The sequence below is a fragment of the Pipra filicauda genome, unplaced genomic scaffold (genome assembly GCF_003945595.2).
Source record: "Pipra filicauda isolate LSUMZ 115617 unplaced genomic scaffold, ASM394559v2 scaffold169_size1572857_pilon, whole genome shotgun sequence".
NCBI lineage: Eukaryota > Metazoa > Chordata > Aves > Passeriformes > Pipridae > Pipra > Pipra filicauda.
The window spans coordinates 1,324,857-1,340,807 of record NW_024104206.1 but is presented as its reverse complement, the minus strand read 5'-3'; the positions used below and the strand labels follow the sequence as shown (position 1 = coordinate 1,340,807).

General features: G+C 36.9%; 1 protein-coding gene across 1 annotated transcript in view; it reads left to right on the top strand.

Annotated features, from left to right (window-relative positions):
• SEL1L3 (SEL1L family member 3) overlaps positions 1–14,754 on the top strand; it is a 33,999-nt gene extending 19,245 nt beyond the window's left edge. The window contains exons 14-24 of the mRNA XM_027713794.2: positions 806–868; positions 1,874–2,050; positions 3,473–3,600; positions 4,250–4,333; positions 6,640–6,730; positions 6,838–6,922; positions 8,797–8,906; positions 10,183–10,310; positions 12,026–12,128; positions 12,223–12,295; positions 13,466–14,754. Coding sequence (XP_027569595.1) covers positions 806–868; positions 1,874–2,050; positions 3,473–3,600; positions 4,250–4,333; positions 6,640–6,730; positions 6,838–6,922; positions 8,797–8,906; positions 10,183–10,310; positions 12,026–12,128; positions 12,223–12,295; positions 13,466–13,635 — 1,212 coding nt within the window. The 3' untranslated portion in view covers positions 13,636–14,754. The remainder of the gene's footprint in view (positions 1–805; positions 869–1,873; positions 2,051–3,472; positions 3,601–4,249; positions 4,334–6,639; positions 6,731–6,837; positions 6,923–8,796; positions 8,907–10,182; positions 10,311–12,025; positions 12,129–12,222; positions 12,296–13,465) is intronic.
• Positions 14,755–15,951: the final 1,197 nt, after the last annotated feature.

Genomic DNA, 15,951 nt, shown 5'->3' with positions numbered 1-15,951 from the left:
CTTGTCACCTCAATAATCCAACTAGTTAGTAGGCATAGGCCTTGGTGTAGAGATGTAGGTAAAAATTTGATCCTTTCTTAGAATGCCTTTCATTAGATCTCTGGGATTTTTTTTTTAAGTTGTAATTAAGTTGTCTCTGCATGCAGTTAGTTTTTCCCTGCTAGAAGCACTAGACAGCAGAGGCTAAACTGAAGCATAACCAACCCCACCTGAGTCAGATAAGGTATATCAGCTGAGCAGTGTTACCCATAAAACAGTCATGGGCACTAAAGGTTAGAGATATTAGTGAAGAACCATTAAGTCTTCATCCCGTTTCTTTGACAGTGCAGGGTTGTTCTCTACAAAATGCTTGCTTTAGATTTGCTTGTGTTAATTTTGAGCACCCATAATCTGTTTGATTCGTGTTTGAAATTAATTTATATCATAAGCATGATATCTGTGTGTTTCCTCTGGAGACACTTTGACATCCTTTTTCAGGAAAGCTGAGAGCTCTTACTGTGAGCAACCTATGCCCCTTTGAATGCTACTCATTCTTGCTTAGGTGCCAAAAAATAAAGATCTGTGATATTATTTACCCATAAAAATCACTTGAATATGCTGCTGAAGTAATTGTTCCTAGACTGAATCACTGAGATTTTGTAAAGCTGTGAAGGAGGGATGACACAAAGCTACTTGTTTTGCTGTAACTGTTTAAAGCCAAGTGACACCTGGTAAATAATAGTATCAGTGTTAAAAGACATTTTGAATGTGCAGAAGTGAATTTTTATCAGCCTGCATTTGATTGTTTCACATATGCATTTCCTAGGGCCAAGGTGTGAAAAAGAATATGAAACTTGCATTGGAATTGATGAAGAAAGCAGCAGCCAAGGTAAAATGCAATAAATATTGTATTGTAGAAGTCCTATGCCAGGTGCTAATAATAATGAACTCTGATTTATATAAAATGCCTGTTATCATAATTCTGTGTAAGTGCTGGTTGCTTCTTCAGTGTCTTCACCATGAATGGCAAAAGCCTTATTTTCCCAAACTGGGAGACTAGCTCTATACCTGTTCTATGATTTCTTTGAAACAGGAGAGACTACCTGTTCCACTGCCTGTTTGGGAAAGGCTTGAATAAACTGAGTGGCTTTCATGCTGTGATCAAAATTCCCTTAGCTCAGGAAGAATCTTAGAGACATCAATTTCCTTACTCTCCTTGAACTCAGATACTTAGGGTCTTATGCTCCAGAGCACATTTTCTATACAAAAACAACACCATAATTGTTGAAAATTTTAACTACTTTTACCTTCTAATGGGTAAGTTAATAACAGGCTGTCATACTTCCAGCCCCATATGATCCACCAGTTTGTGCAAGGAGGTGGTGACTCATTGCAACAAAAATAAAAACTGTCCCAAAAAGATTTTCTCCTCTTGATTGGTAATTATTGATGCAAAAATGCAGCTTGGTAATAGCAAGTAGCAATATCTTAAGCAGATCTGTATGATATTGGTCAAATGCAATTTGAAAGCAGCATTAAAAAGTTCTGTGTTCATTGCTTTCTATTTATTCTTAAGGAAATGTTCTAGCTTAAAAGAAGTGGCTTTTTTTATTGCTAATCCTGCCAACGGGGTTCTGGGAGTTCACAAGAATAAGTGTCCTGTTTTGTCCTTGCAGAGGAAACAGGTGAAAGATTTGTCACAATTTATTCTTGTCAACAAGTGAAAATCTGAATGCAGACACAGCTGAGATGAATAAGATGACACTGTAGCCTTATTCCTCACTCTAAATATGAGGCCACGAGGAAGAGTAGTGGGGGAAAAAACCTTAGTTGCAGAAGTGACCCAAAGCAGAATCAAATGTGTGACCTGAGGGTGCTCTTCTTCTTCCATCAGGGCTTGCCCCAGGCAGTGAATGGCTTGGGATGGTATTACCACAATTTTAAAAGAGACTACAGAAAAGCAGCCAAACACTGGTTAATAGCTGAAGAATTGGGAAATCCAGATGCATCATACAACCTTGGTGTCCTATATTTAGATGGGATTTACCCTGGAGTACCTGGTAGAAATCAAGTGAGTAAATATTTAGCGGTGCTATTTCTTACATTAGGACCCAGTTTAAAAGGTTTTGCTTCATTCTTGAGATTGTTGTGTTCACTCTGCGTTGGATTTTGATACTTTTTATCACAAAGGAAGGTTTTACTGGGGGATTCAGTCAGATTGCTTAGAGATGTTACTCAAATAGTCAAAACTGAAAGCAGCACAACCTTGTCCCTGAACTCACGAACAGCTATGCTACATTCACGTAGCTTCTGCGAACCTCAGAACTGCAGTGAAAGGCCTTCAATCCAGACTTGAAAATGTAACTATTTATTACAGTTCTGGTAGACTGCAGCATTTTATTTTGTCTTTTTGTGAAACAAGCCATTAACTTTTCAATATGTGCAAAATAATTTTTCCCCTAATGGGAAGGGTCTATTTTAGTTATATTTCTTTTAATTTATTTATTGATTTTAATTAATTTATTTCTTTTTATGACCAACAGCACAAATACAGTGAGGTAGGCTGTAATAAACACAGGCAGACCTCATGCTTGGAGCTGAAAGATGTTTCCAGTGTGGCCTGTGAGTTCTGAGATCTGGATAAACTCTGGACAGTGAGCATTTTTGCTTCCAACAGCAGTGGTGCTCAACAACATGTGCATCTGGCAAACACATTTTCCTTTCCTGGGGACCAAAAAACACATTTCAAAGCGAACTGATTATAAGAGTACACCTAAAAGTGCTCAGGTTTCTTTAATCACCAAAGCCAAGGGCAAGGAGAAGTTATGGCAATGATGGATACTCTGAAGTCTATGCTCAATCACAGAAAACATATATTGATGGTTAATAATTGCCTGCAATAAATTATTTCAGGCTGCATGCTGTTTTGTTTTACTTCATAGATACAGTTTCTGAGGGTAAAACGTGGAGAGCCACACAACCCTCCCACTTCTGCAGTTCTGGCCTTACTTACTCAATCTGTGTTATCTTTTATAAACCAGTTTCAAAGATTTGAGCACAGTGGTTGTGCACTGCTGGACATACTGAGTATTGCTGCTGCTCCACAACCATCATTTGGCATCACCAGAGCAGAAGTCCTGTTCTCCAGGATCCCTTGTTAATCTTCCTACTAGCGAATAACTAATTTTACTTCTGTCAGTGTGTACAAGACTTTTATGCCACCGGGTATTAGTTATACATTTAGACACTTTTCTATTTGTCATTCCCTATATTACCAGAATATATGTTTTTCAAAACTTTTTCCAGCCTAAACTATTAAATAGTTAGAAGAAAGGGGTTAATTTCATCTAAGTACATTAAAAGTAGCTAAACTGTCTTGCCTTCATTAGCTAATTGCCTATTTTAATTCGTCTGATGAAACAAGTCCTGAGGAAAAAAATCTCAATAAATATTAGTAGTGCAGAGTTGCTAATTGTTTCTTGTTTCTTCACAGACAGTTGCTGCACGCTATTTCTATAAAGCTGCCCAAGGAGGACATATAGAAGGGACTTTACGGTGCTCTCTGTACTACATCACAGGAAATATGGAAGACTTCCCTAGAGATCCAGAAAAAGCTGTAATGTAAGGAATGAGACCATTTACTAAAGGACAGTATAATTCTGATGTGAATATTGTCATTGCTGGTGATTTTTAAGTCCGTAGTCTAAATAAAGTCTTGTACTTCACAGTGCTTACCTCCTTGACAAAAAGTTCTTCTACAGTAATGTTTGATCTGCATGAGCATGTGTATTATTTAAATGACCAGTAGATTTTGAGAGATATTGAGTACTTCTAGTACTTTTTATGTTTTCCAGAACAACTTGTAGAGATTGTATCAAACAACTTGGAAATTTTGTATCTAACAAAGCCTTGCTTTTTTGGATTTTCGAGAAATGTCAGACTCCTGATGTGGTAGAACTGGTATTTTGCATGGGAAAAAGAGGCAGATAACTACTGATAGCACTTTTTAACTTATGTTCGTTTTCTCCAAAAAAAATTGCCAAGAAAAACCAGGATGTCTCTAATATGCTCATAGAGATGAATGGACATCATGTTCTCATTCAGTCAGTTTTTACAAGACTGATGCAGCAATTACAATTAAATCTCATAGTTTGTTTTACAGAAGAAGTCAGAAGGTGATCCCATATCCTTTTGTATTCTTTGAATCTGCTTGAGTTGGGATTACATTAATGGAGCTCAACTGTTGACTTTTGTTTGATCATTTCCACAGATGGGCAAAACACATTGCAGAGAAGAATGGCTACTTAGGTCATGTAATCAGAAGAGCCCTCAATGCTTATCTGGAACTTTCATGGTATGTTTCTCCTGTTCCCTTTTAGCTTATTTTCTATTTTTCATTTACTTATAGCATGATAAAATAATTAATATTCAGGATCACTTCAAAGAAAAAAAGAAATAGTAGCACCACTGAAATTCATAGCTAAACATCCACTGACATAAAGGGAAGGAGGAGTTGACCCAAAGCGTAATTCAACAGTTCTGACAGAATCAAGGGAAAAATAAGGAGTTTGTAAAGTGAAATAGTTGAATCAGCTGATCGTGGTTTTCAACTCATAATATTGTGGCTTGCAAGGTGCACTGGATTAACCAGAGGAGCACCTTTCACTTTTAAAGTTCTCTTTATTCCAAACCCCATATTTTGCTTTCTCTTTTCTGTATAATTCCATGTCATGAAAACTCAGTCTGCTGGATTAGATTTGTTAATTTTTTTGTATATGGTTAATATTATCTTTTCTGTAATTAAAATAGGAGCCTCCAATATCCAATAAGCCAGTCAAGGGGTTTCAAAATAGCCTCCAGGTTAATGCTGGAGGCATGAGCATCAGATACCGTATGTACAGGCATCAGACTGTCATATGTGATTAAAACAATGGCTCATTAATCCTGCAGTGTCCCCCTGCGAGTACTTAATTAATGCTTCAGGCTTAGGAGATCTACAAGGAACTGTCAGTGGACTGTTCTGGAGTAACCAATTCCTAGAAGTGTCTTTTTACTCAGTCCATCACAGACATTTCTCCTGAGGCTCGAGCTCAGTTTTCAACTCTGAAAAACTCTGTTGGTATTTTTGTAGTATATTCTGTTGTACGAGCCTGTGACTCTGCCCAGCTCACTTTGCAGCAGCATGAGCGTCCACAGGTAGATTACAGGTAGAGCATTAAGATTCCAGAAAGTCAGGGCTCAACAACTAGGATGAAAAATCTGCTGGAGCACCACTTGAGATGCCAATGATTGGGAGTGTTTGGATAGTTCATGTTGAAATGTTTGCTTCTGAACAACTCTTCATGTACCTTGCATAGGTGTAAATTGTTGCACTGCCAACCAGACAAAGTAATATGTGTTCTTCAGTCATTGGTGTTTGCAGACATGTTCTGCACATCTGTCAATACATGGCACTGGCAGTTTGATCTTCCCAGGCCGATTTAAAGGCTTTAAATGTAATTTCTTTTCTGAATTGCCCTTTGAGACCTAAGAATCAGATGAATCAATTTCCCAGTTTAGGAATCCCAAATTCTTTCTGTAGTCTCAGGTCTCCCTTGTCCTAGATGTTTTTATAGGGCAAGTACAAGGAGTAATTTGTAATCTTGCAGAAATAGTTGGGAAACAGGAGATTACACCTGCTAATTCTGCAGGAGTGAACTGCAGGAGAACTGCCTTCACAATTTCTTTTAAAGTTTCTCTGCTTAAGCACCTACTCTTGAAGTCAAATGTGTATTTGACCATGTTCGCTTCCAGTATAACACGCCATTGAAACCTGAAACTTGCCATGGTGTTAGCTTTGTGTTGTGGGGAAAATCACTGGAAGCATGACCCTTAATTAGGAAACCTTAGTAGGAAAAAAGTACACCAAGTGGGTTTTTTGTTTATCTTGTAATTTTGAAAGTACACACGTTATTTTAAAGACTTCCTCTTAATTTTAAATGTGTAGTCTTCATAATATGGAGTAGATGAGTGACAGAGAATATGAGAGCTGCTCACCTCTAGTATCACAATACCGAATTGCTATAGTGCAAATGCAGTATTAGCTTTTATTACTTGTTTTACAGTCAGTGAGGTGCCAAGAGTCCTTAAAGAGACTGAGATTTGTTTAATTCACACATTCAAATATAATGAGAGACAAATCCTGTTTCAAAAAGCCCAAGACAAGACAAAATAAGTCATATAAATAACACAGTAAAGCATACCAAAGAAGTATTCAGATGAATGTTAGATACATACACAGCTAATTACGGATTTTTTTTTGAGTCTTTTAAGAATGTTTTATCTGAAACGTTTAGATAGATAATTGGGCTTAGTATCCATTCTCCTTTATCATCAGTCTGGCACTTGGAGTAAATGCACGCTCCAGTTATTCTAGCTGCAATGCAAGAGGGAAAAGGCTGCAAATTCTTGAGGTCCAGCATGGCTGGTTATGCTGAGCACTGCCAGTATATGTCGCTGTTGCCTGGGTTTCCCAGACTCTTGCTCTTAAACTTTGTACCAAAAGTTCGCTCATAGGGGATTTTATAAATTTATTTAGTGCTTTCAGGGTTTTTTTAACTGTAACTAAAATGCATGTTCTTTTTGCTAGGTTTTTCATTAATTTATTTTATCTAACATTAGGCACGAAGCTCTACTGCATTATGTTTTAGCAGCTGAAACTGGGATTGAAGTGTCACAGTCAAATTTAGCGCACATCTGTGAAGAAAGACCAGTGAGTAAATGTATTCACAACTTATTATCCCAAAAGGAACACTTGTTAATAATAATGTGATCCTACTCTTACCTGTGATGTTAAAGAATCAATTCTTTTCTTTAAAGGACCTAGCAAGGAAATACCTAGCAACTGATTGTGTTTGGAGATACTACAATTTCTCTGTTTCTCAAGTCAATGCCCCATCATTTGGTATGTATAAGGAATTCTTTCTCAATTTTAATTTTGCTTTTTTTTAAATTTCAAAAACTGTGTTTGTCACAACTTCTTTGTGAGTGAGCAAGTTAAGGGAAGATTAATCCCTATTAATCATGCATTTCCTTTTTTAATGTTTTGATAGGAATTTCAGGGGAGGAAAGGTAATTTACGTGTTGTGTTCCAGCACATCTTTTCTGAAAATTTCCTTCTTATGGCATTAAATGTATAAAATTTGAATAAAATAAAATAAAAAAGCTAAGCCCTGAGGAGGAGCTAGATATTCAGGAGTTTGAGCAGTTGACTCAGTTTAAGAAGTTTAAAGTTTAAGAAAAAAAGATAGCAGTAGACTTTAGGAGTTCCCGCTGTTTAGTTTATCAAAGGGAAAATCCAAGAGCAAATATACTTCTGTATCATAATTGAGTCATGAGAAACTAATAAAGGCTAAAGGATTCCTTATCTAATTTATTACTGGTTTTTCTGTTAGGGTACAGAGTTTATCAATGTTGGCAGAGCTTACCTTGGGGAACTAAAGGATTCTCTGTTAAAAAAAAAGATCTATTTACATATAAATTACATTCCTCAGGCCTTAAACTTTACTACATCTATGACTTTAGTAACTGAGCCATCTTAGTGCCTTTGAAAGCATTACTGAACATTTGAAAACACTGATCTGATTGTCTCACAAGAGCATTTAAATGGTTTGTAATAAGCATGTGAAAAAGTGGAGTGTAAAAATAAGTCAAGCTATTAATTTAAATACACAGTGTGGAAAATTTAAATGTGTGGAAATTTAACATTGATATAGCCTGAGGCCACAGGAGCTGACAAGCCCTCTTAGCTTTACTGAGGAGCTTGTAGGCACCTTAGCTCCTTAGCACCTGACTCTTCGGTAGATCCACTGGTACAATCTTACATTAGAGAAACTTCTGAAGGTCAGACTCGTGGGTTGGGACTGTGATTCCATTCAAATAAAGGAGAAAAGACTTGCTGGGTTCAACAGAGGTAGAATTTTATTACTCTATCTCTTCCTTACATCAGTAACAGAAGGGGAGTTTTATCTCAGACCCTTCTCTGCAGTAGTGGAGGATCAAATCCCCAGTATAGGGCCTGAGATGAAGAGTCTAACCCTGGCAGTGGAGATTTCCAGGGCTACCTTATCAGTGCAGTGCAGGGTGACCTCAAATTCACTGCCTGTTGCAGAGTGCACTCCAGGCCAGGCCTGGAATGATGCCGTTGGTATAGTTGAGGGGATCCCTCTTCTTGATGATTCACTACAGCATTCATGGCCTTCCACTCTGCATCTGTGCCAGCCTGTCCATGTAGCCTTTCTGCCTTTGCTGTTGGGTTGGTAACCACCTTGCTTCCTGGAAGAGCTCTGCTATAGTCCACTGCAAAAAGCAGGTGAGATTTCTAGGCAGCTGCTACAGGCGCACAATGCAAGGTGTAGAAATGTTTCAACCCATTTGAGGAAAGTTTAGGTCAGATAAGTGTAGGCACAGTCCTGGGAGTTCTGGGAGTTTTTAAACTCCTTAGCATACCTTAGTGCAATGTCATGCTTGCTCCTGTCTGGGTAAGTGCCTTATCTTTCGATGCATTTCATTACTGTGCAATATCACAGAAAGATATTTGTTAAGTATTTTCTGGACATTGATTCCTTCTAGACCATGAGAAATTTCATCCAGGATAAATATTTTCAGTGAGAGGCTGATGTAAAAGTATCCACAGAGACAACCAGAGGGAAAGAGTACCTTTGTTTTTTAGTATTGTGCTTTAAATATAATTACTGTTAACTTCTCCATCACATTAATAGTTGATTAATTCTATTCCTACAAATATTCTAAATTATCTTCTACTGGTTTCTTGCACAGCTTATTTGAAGATGGGCGATTTCTACTACTATGGTTACCAGAACCAGTCTAAAGACCTGGAGCTCTCAATGCGGATGTACGCACAAGCTGCATTGGAGGGAGATTCACAGGTGGGTCTGCAGCTGTGGAGTGTTTATAAAACATTGGAGTTTAGAACAATCTGAGAATTTAGCTGAGACTGGTTCTTCTGCTTGGCTACATCTGCACTGAAGAAACCTGCTAGAATAAGTTACAATTATTTCAGAATACCTTGTGAGTCAGTAGTTGCTGATTCATGATAATAGGAGGTAAACTTAGCATAGGTGGATAGTCCTAGAATTAGGCTGTTTTATCAGCTAAAGGTGAATGGCCTAATTCAGTGCTACCTGCCTTGGCACAATTGACCCAGTTGTGACCTTGGCATTTTTGCTATTACAAGGGGATGAATTAATAGACTGCTGAATTCTATCCCAATCCTATCCCCTGCCATTTTAGGATATAAAAAAGAAGACTGGCCTATTTCCCTTGCTATGTTGAGTAAATCCTAGGGTGAATTTTATTTGCCACAAAGGTTTCATCTTAAAAAGCTTTATAATTAAAAGGTTCACCATATCACATTACCAAAGACATACAGTGTTTCAACACTGAGTTCCCAGTCCTCAGACCCTCCTAAACTGTCCTAGTTGTAATATTCTGTTCTCCCTGTCCCTATGCCAGTGTTTCCAGACAGTATCTTGTATGTGAAATTATTAGAGGTAGCATAGTTGGGTTCTGTTTTGAGGATACTGGGACAAGACATTACTGCTAAACTACCAAAGGAGAGAAGAGATGCATGAACAGTTACTATAAAGTATGAAAGCCAAACTGATGGGGAATCCTGTAATATGTCTCATGTGTGTTCATTTTCACGGCTCTGAAGAGACATAGGGATGCATAAGACTTGTCCAGGTAGGCAAAACTGTAAGACTAAGGACTTAAATTGTCTGGAGGAAATTTCCACTCTCACTTTCACTGTTCAGATGCTGTTGATCTGTGGAGCTAGCTGGAGGGGAATTGAACAGAACAAAAATCCATTTCTGCTTTCAGTCTGTATTTCTATAGTAGATAAAAGATGACAGTTTGATATAGTGACTGTCTTTAAAGAGCAACTAAAAACTATAAAGCTTATGTCTTTTTCCAGATGGTTTCTATGAAAATAGTGTCACAACATCTAAATGCTTCTTTTGCGTTTTCAGTATTTACCTGTGTTTATGGTTAGGAGAAAAGGGTCTCATAATTATTCAGTGAATATCACATTATATTCAATTAATTTATAGAAGACAGTTATAATTATTTAGATTCTTGATGTTTAGATATACACATGAAAATTTGATGGTTAAAAAGCATGCATGCTTTTTTTGCTGTTAGGGTTTCTTTAATTTGGCCCTTGTCGTAGAAGAGGGCAACTCCATACCTTCCTACATTCTGGATCACTTGGAAATTGATCAAGCATTGCGTTCTAGTAATACATCACTTCTGCAGGAACTTTATTACAGGTGAGTCTTTTTCCCTCTTAATCAGCATCTTCTGATTTTCCACATAAGTAACATTTACTCTGGAGAACAGCAACTCCTGTAATTATTAACTTCGTTCGTTTGTATGATTTAAGGCAGGTTAAGGTCAACATACTCAAAATGCTTAAATTCCCTAAATATGTTTCAGTTTATGCCTGTTAAAGAGACCTGATTACATGTGGTTACCTGGAATAGCAGGGACTGGATTTAATGATCCAGGAGGTCTTTTCCAGTTCAATATATTTAAGTTCCTAAGTTAGGCACTGGTGGTTTGTGTGCGGTTCAAACCAACATTTCAATGATAAATATAGCATAATTTAATACAGAACTTTAAAATGTGTAAGGAAGGAAGCACTCCTTCCTTAATGATTCTGCAAAGATGTTCCAGCCTGTTACAGAGCACAGAGCACTAGATTTCTGAGAAGGGTACAGGTCTGCTGCCTGAACTACCTGTGCCAGCACTATTCATGCACAAACCACCTAGTGAGCTCTGGTTCCAGTACAGAACTTGAGTTTCCTTTATCGGGGTAAAGCAACATGTGTTGGAAAGCACAGTGGGAATGGGAAGCTTAAACTTTGCTGGATTTGCCTTTCAAATATTTAAAGAAGGAGAAGCTAATGTTTAATACATGACGCTGTGAACCAAGAATGAGTGGTTTGTCATCTGTTTTTCTACTGAGTGTTGTGTGACCCCAAAAAAGTGGAGATGATACCAACATTAAAACCTCATTTGTCTATTCACCAAAATCTGCTGAAATTGTTCTGCACTGCAGTTAGCCTGAACTTGTACCCTAAATTACTTTTATTCCATATGAGACTGCTGGTTAGATAAACAAGGGTTCTGGACCATCTGGGATTGTAAGCTTGAGTCTGAATTCTGCCTTCACTTGAGCTGAATCCATCTGCTTTGTTGCGAGAATAATTCCAGAGTTGACAGTGCTGAAGGGTTTTTCCATCATCATACACTTTCATCCAGAAGGGCATGTACTTTTATATATTTCTATTTTTTAAATATATATAATATATATATAGAATTTATAACTTTATAACTAATTTATATGTATATTTATAATAAAATATATAGAGAAAATTTATATTTCTATATATACACACCCCACCCCTCCTTCCTCAGCTTGGTAAAAAGAGTCAATTGAAGTTTAAAATAGGTGCCTGTGATTTAACTTTCTTAACTCCCCTAGTAGGTAGAGTCCTAATTGAGAGAGCTGCTCAGCTCACCCCACAGGAGGTACCTTGTGCTAGTCAGCTAAAGCACTCTTCAGGCTCTAACTGCTTGTACTGTCGTACTCCATTGTCTCTAAAGGAGGTTTAGGCACCAGCATCCTGCTTAGGCAACTAAATTTTGTACATATAGTCTTAAATCAAGTCCTACTGCTGTTGACTCACATTAGTAGAACTTGTACTCTGACTGCTTGGCAAGCATAGCTTGGATGCTTAGACCCATTCTGACTAGTAAGAATATAAAAAATACACTCCTAGGGTAAGGTATTCTATGCTTAATAAATTTAATCTGGAATTTCTCTGAATTTTTCTTCACCATCTGTGAAGTAGTGATGATGATATTTATTTGTTTTTCTGGGTTACTGAGGTTTTCTGCAAACCCATTGAGATTCCCAGATGACTGATACCACAGAATTGTAGAGGAGGACTAATGAGTTGTTTTAATCTTCTTCTTGTAGGTGTTGGAATAGTAGTAACCAAGAATCAATTAGTCCATGCTCATTAGCATTGCTTTATTTTTACATGAGAGTTGTCTGGAACAATATTATACAGTCGACTCTGGTATGTATTGCTCTTTTAATACATGTACAGTTCATTTGGAACACTGCCTTGGCTTTGCACTGCTCTAATTATGTTTTTAAAATTACTGTCACAGATATACTTCATGGGAACCTTTCTTTTATCGATTCTTGTTGCATTTGCAGTGCAGTCTTTTCAGTCATTATCTGGTAAGTATGTGTCACAGCAAAACTGAAGAAGGAGGAGTGATCTTTTTACTTCGGAAAAAACTTCAAAAATAAAAGCAGGAATTCTAGATTTGAGAGAGGTACCTCTGAACAGTAGCTTCTTTGACATGCAAGTCATTTTTTTATTGTTGAAAAGGGGTGGGTGAAGCAAAGCTTAGCTCTAAGGTTTCTGGAGAATTTCCCTTGATAGAGAAGGTGGTTAATAAAAACATTAAGTGCATGAGATTATTTCCCATCTCTCAGCATGCAGTATTGTTAGAGTAATTATATGACTTTGATTTCCTCCGTTCGGAGAAAAAGTATGGTTCCAAGAGCTGGCACTTTGGAGTAACTTAGGAAGAGTCAGTTCAGCCTTTTCTGGCCAGTAACAGAATCAGTTAATGCATTTAGTCAGGAGTTGCAGACTTCTCCTGTCCTAAATTAGAAAGTTTTGCTCTATGTTGTCTTTTCTGGTGGGATGGAGAATATTAAGGGACAGAAAATCAGATGCCAGACTTCAGTCTGTTAACACTCACATCACTTTTTTTACCACATTGAAAGAGATATCAGAGACAAAACAACATTGCTGATGAACGGGGAGAAAACCCCTACCATCACATACAAAAATGATGAGGAATCATCTAAAAAGCACTTTCAGCTTCAATCAAGTGTTTCAATTCAAATCACAAGACTTGTTCTCGATAAGGAAATTGTGAAATGAATATGACCAGTTATAAAAATAATCTCTTCCATTAAATAAATTTTCTTACATTGTGTTTTAACCCCCGTAGGCAGCTTAATCCTATGTCAGAAAATAATGTTTTCTGACACATTGACAACCTAAACCTATAGGAAATAGTATTAAAAAACCCAACACCATTAAATCAAAAGATTATTTGAATTAAGACATGTAGCTGTGAGTAATATGCTGAATATGAAAGTAATTCTGAAATCCTGCTTTCTTTTCTTACTAGCTATAATTTACGTAAGTTGGGAATCATGCAACATATGTATAAAGTATATAGTTAGATATTCTTCTTTCAATATTTCCTAACCTTTGAATATTATCTTTATATGTAACTTTATATCCACATAATATTTAAATTTTGATTAATAGACTTCCTAGGCACAGTGGGGTATTTTTTAATAATTTCTTTTGACATTTTTCTGAAGCCCGTAATTCTCCTGGAAGAAGATCAGAACCGTTGTCAGATGATGCCCCTTCTTCCTCAGGGAATAGCAACGAGGATGCTGCCAGACTTGTACAGCAAGATGAAACTACTTTTTCAAATGATTTAGTACAGCAGGAGTCAAACCCTCAGAATCCTCTTGTTACAAGCTGAAGCATAGTTTTCTCAAGGTTGACATCCATTGGGAAGATGGGATATGAAAAACTACAAATCTAAGAACTGGCAAGCAACCCTGTACGTGACATCAATAATGCAATCCAACAGCTGAACTTGTAGGGAAATTCACTGATCTGATTTCTCTGTTATAGAGGAAAACCATCCCTATAATTTATTTAACACTCCGAACAGATAATGCAGAGTATCTCACTATACCAAACACATGATCATACTGTATGTCATTGAAGGACCTGGAAGGAAATATGCAGAGTCTTTGCCTAATTAAAGAATGAGAAAACATCCCACAGGTTTTGATGAAGAAGTTTTACTTACATATCTAATCTCTTATTAAATTGCCTTTACTGTATTTGAGCTTATTTATTGGTCAAGTTACCAAAGTTTTCCAAGTTGGAATCATGGAAATTACATAAAAGTGAAACCCAGTGACCAGCACTTTCCAAGGTCTGTGGCACAGCAGCCAGGACTTTAATACATGCAATGGTAACATTTAGGGGGTTTGTATTTTATATTGCATCCTATTTTTTCTATGCAAAAAGTGTTTTATTTTGAAAGAAAACACACCAGGAATATTTGCAATATGGTCATAACATAGTAGTTCTGCTGGCTAAGCCCTAGTCAAAGTTTTACAAGCATCAGCAGTTCCCTGGTGGACACAACAGAATATTTCCTTCCCTGCCAAGAGCAACTGATTAGAGCAAGTAGCTCCCCTAATGAATAAATAAAAGAACATTTAAGTGTGATCAGGTGACACAAATTGGACAAACATTTTGGTTTTGGATTCTTCCATAGATAACACTGGAAAGGATTTATTTTGTGTTTTACAGTAACTCTTAAAGGCACCTATTTAATTTTATAAATGTTGGATGGGATAGATGGATAACATGTATGGAGTGCAAATACCTTCTGTCTGATTTAAAGCTATCTGTAAAGTGGCTATAGGAGAGGTCTAACCTTTATAGCAGGTGTGCAATCACCTCTGCAAAATGATGTAGATCACAGACTAAATTGCATCAATCTATGCATTATTGAGGGTTAAATCCACTCGCCTTGCACTACATTATTTACTCTTGTAAATAAAAATATTTTTCTAATTCAGCCTGTATGTGGAAGAATTTCTTTTAAAGCACCAGTCGGATGACTGGGATGTAGGAAGAGAACAAAAGTAAAAGAAAAGTCTGGAATTTTTTTAGAACAAGCCCAAGGGTAAGGAAACTAAAGAATATCAAGGGGAATCTGAGCATGGAGCAATTTCCTATGCTATCTTCTAAGATGTAGGTGGCAGGAGCAATTCCTGAATAATCAACAGAATATTGTAAATGAAGAAAAAAGAAAAAATGCATCACAGCTTCAATGTTTATCAAAATACCTAATTCCTATGCCAAAAGACCAAAGTTGCCAATTCTCCAGATCATTATTTACATGTCTGTTTTCTTAGCTGCAAATGGGACAATCAGCTGCACTTTATTTGAGGAATGCAGTGTTCTCACAGACCAGACCTGGAAGAGTTTTTGTTTTGTTTTTCAAGCGAGACATAGGAGGTTTCAGTCAAAAAAGATTGATTGCAAAGGAAAAAAAGCTCTGACCTTCAAGAGAGATTCACATACATGCATACATATATATATAAGTGTCTGTACACACATATCATCAGGGCATGTTTCACTTGCTGAAAACTGAAAATTCCAAAATGTTGAGAGAAGACTTGATGCTTTGAGGTAGAAGTTCTGTTGACAAATCATGGGAAAAAAATTAAGATATTGAAGGTCCCTCCTTCCTCCAGCTCAGAAAGTAAATTATGGGCCATGGTACTGAGTTTTTCATTTATTTGATCAAGAACTGTGCAAAGAGTACTTTTTGTTCTTAGTAAAGTTGTAGATACATCTTTTGTTCTTTTTATGTATAGGTAGGTATTTTGATGTGTTACAAAGGAGCTTGACTTTTACATACTAAATTGTTGTTGACTGGAGTTAGATGCTGTGCTTTTGATATCCATTGCAAATGGATTCCCATTATTTTTGAGTCTGTTTTGAGTTGCAAAATTTGATAAATTTAATTACTTCAAATTCCTTAACACAAATGTATGGATATTTCAAGAGCTCTTTCAACTTTACTTTTATCACCTAATGAAGAAAAGCAGTATGCATCTGCATTAAAACTGGGACAGGTTTAGATGGTAAACCCTGAAGTATTGTGGAAAGTCAAGCGTAGCCCTTGAAGACAAGTAGACAATTGTCACAACATAGTCATGGTGTTAGGTACCAAATGGCAAGTAGAGCTAAATGGTCACAAAAAACT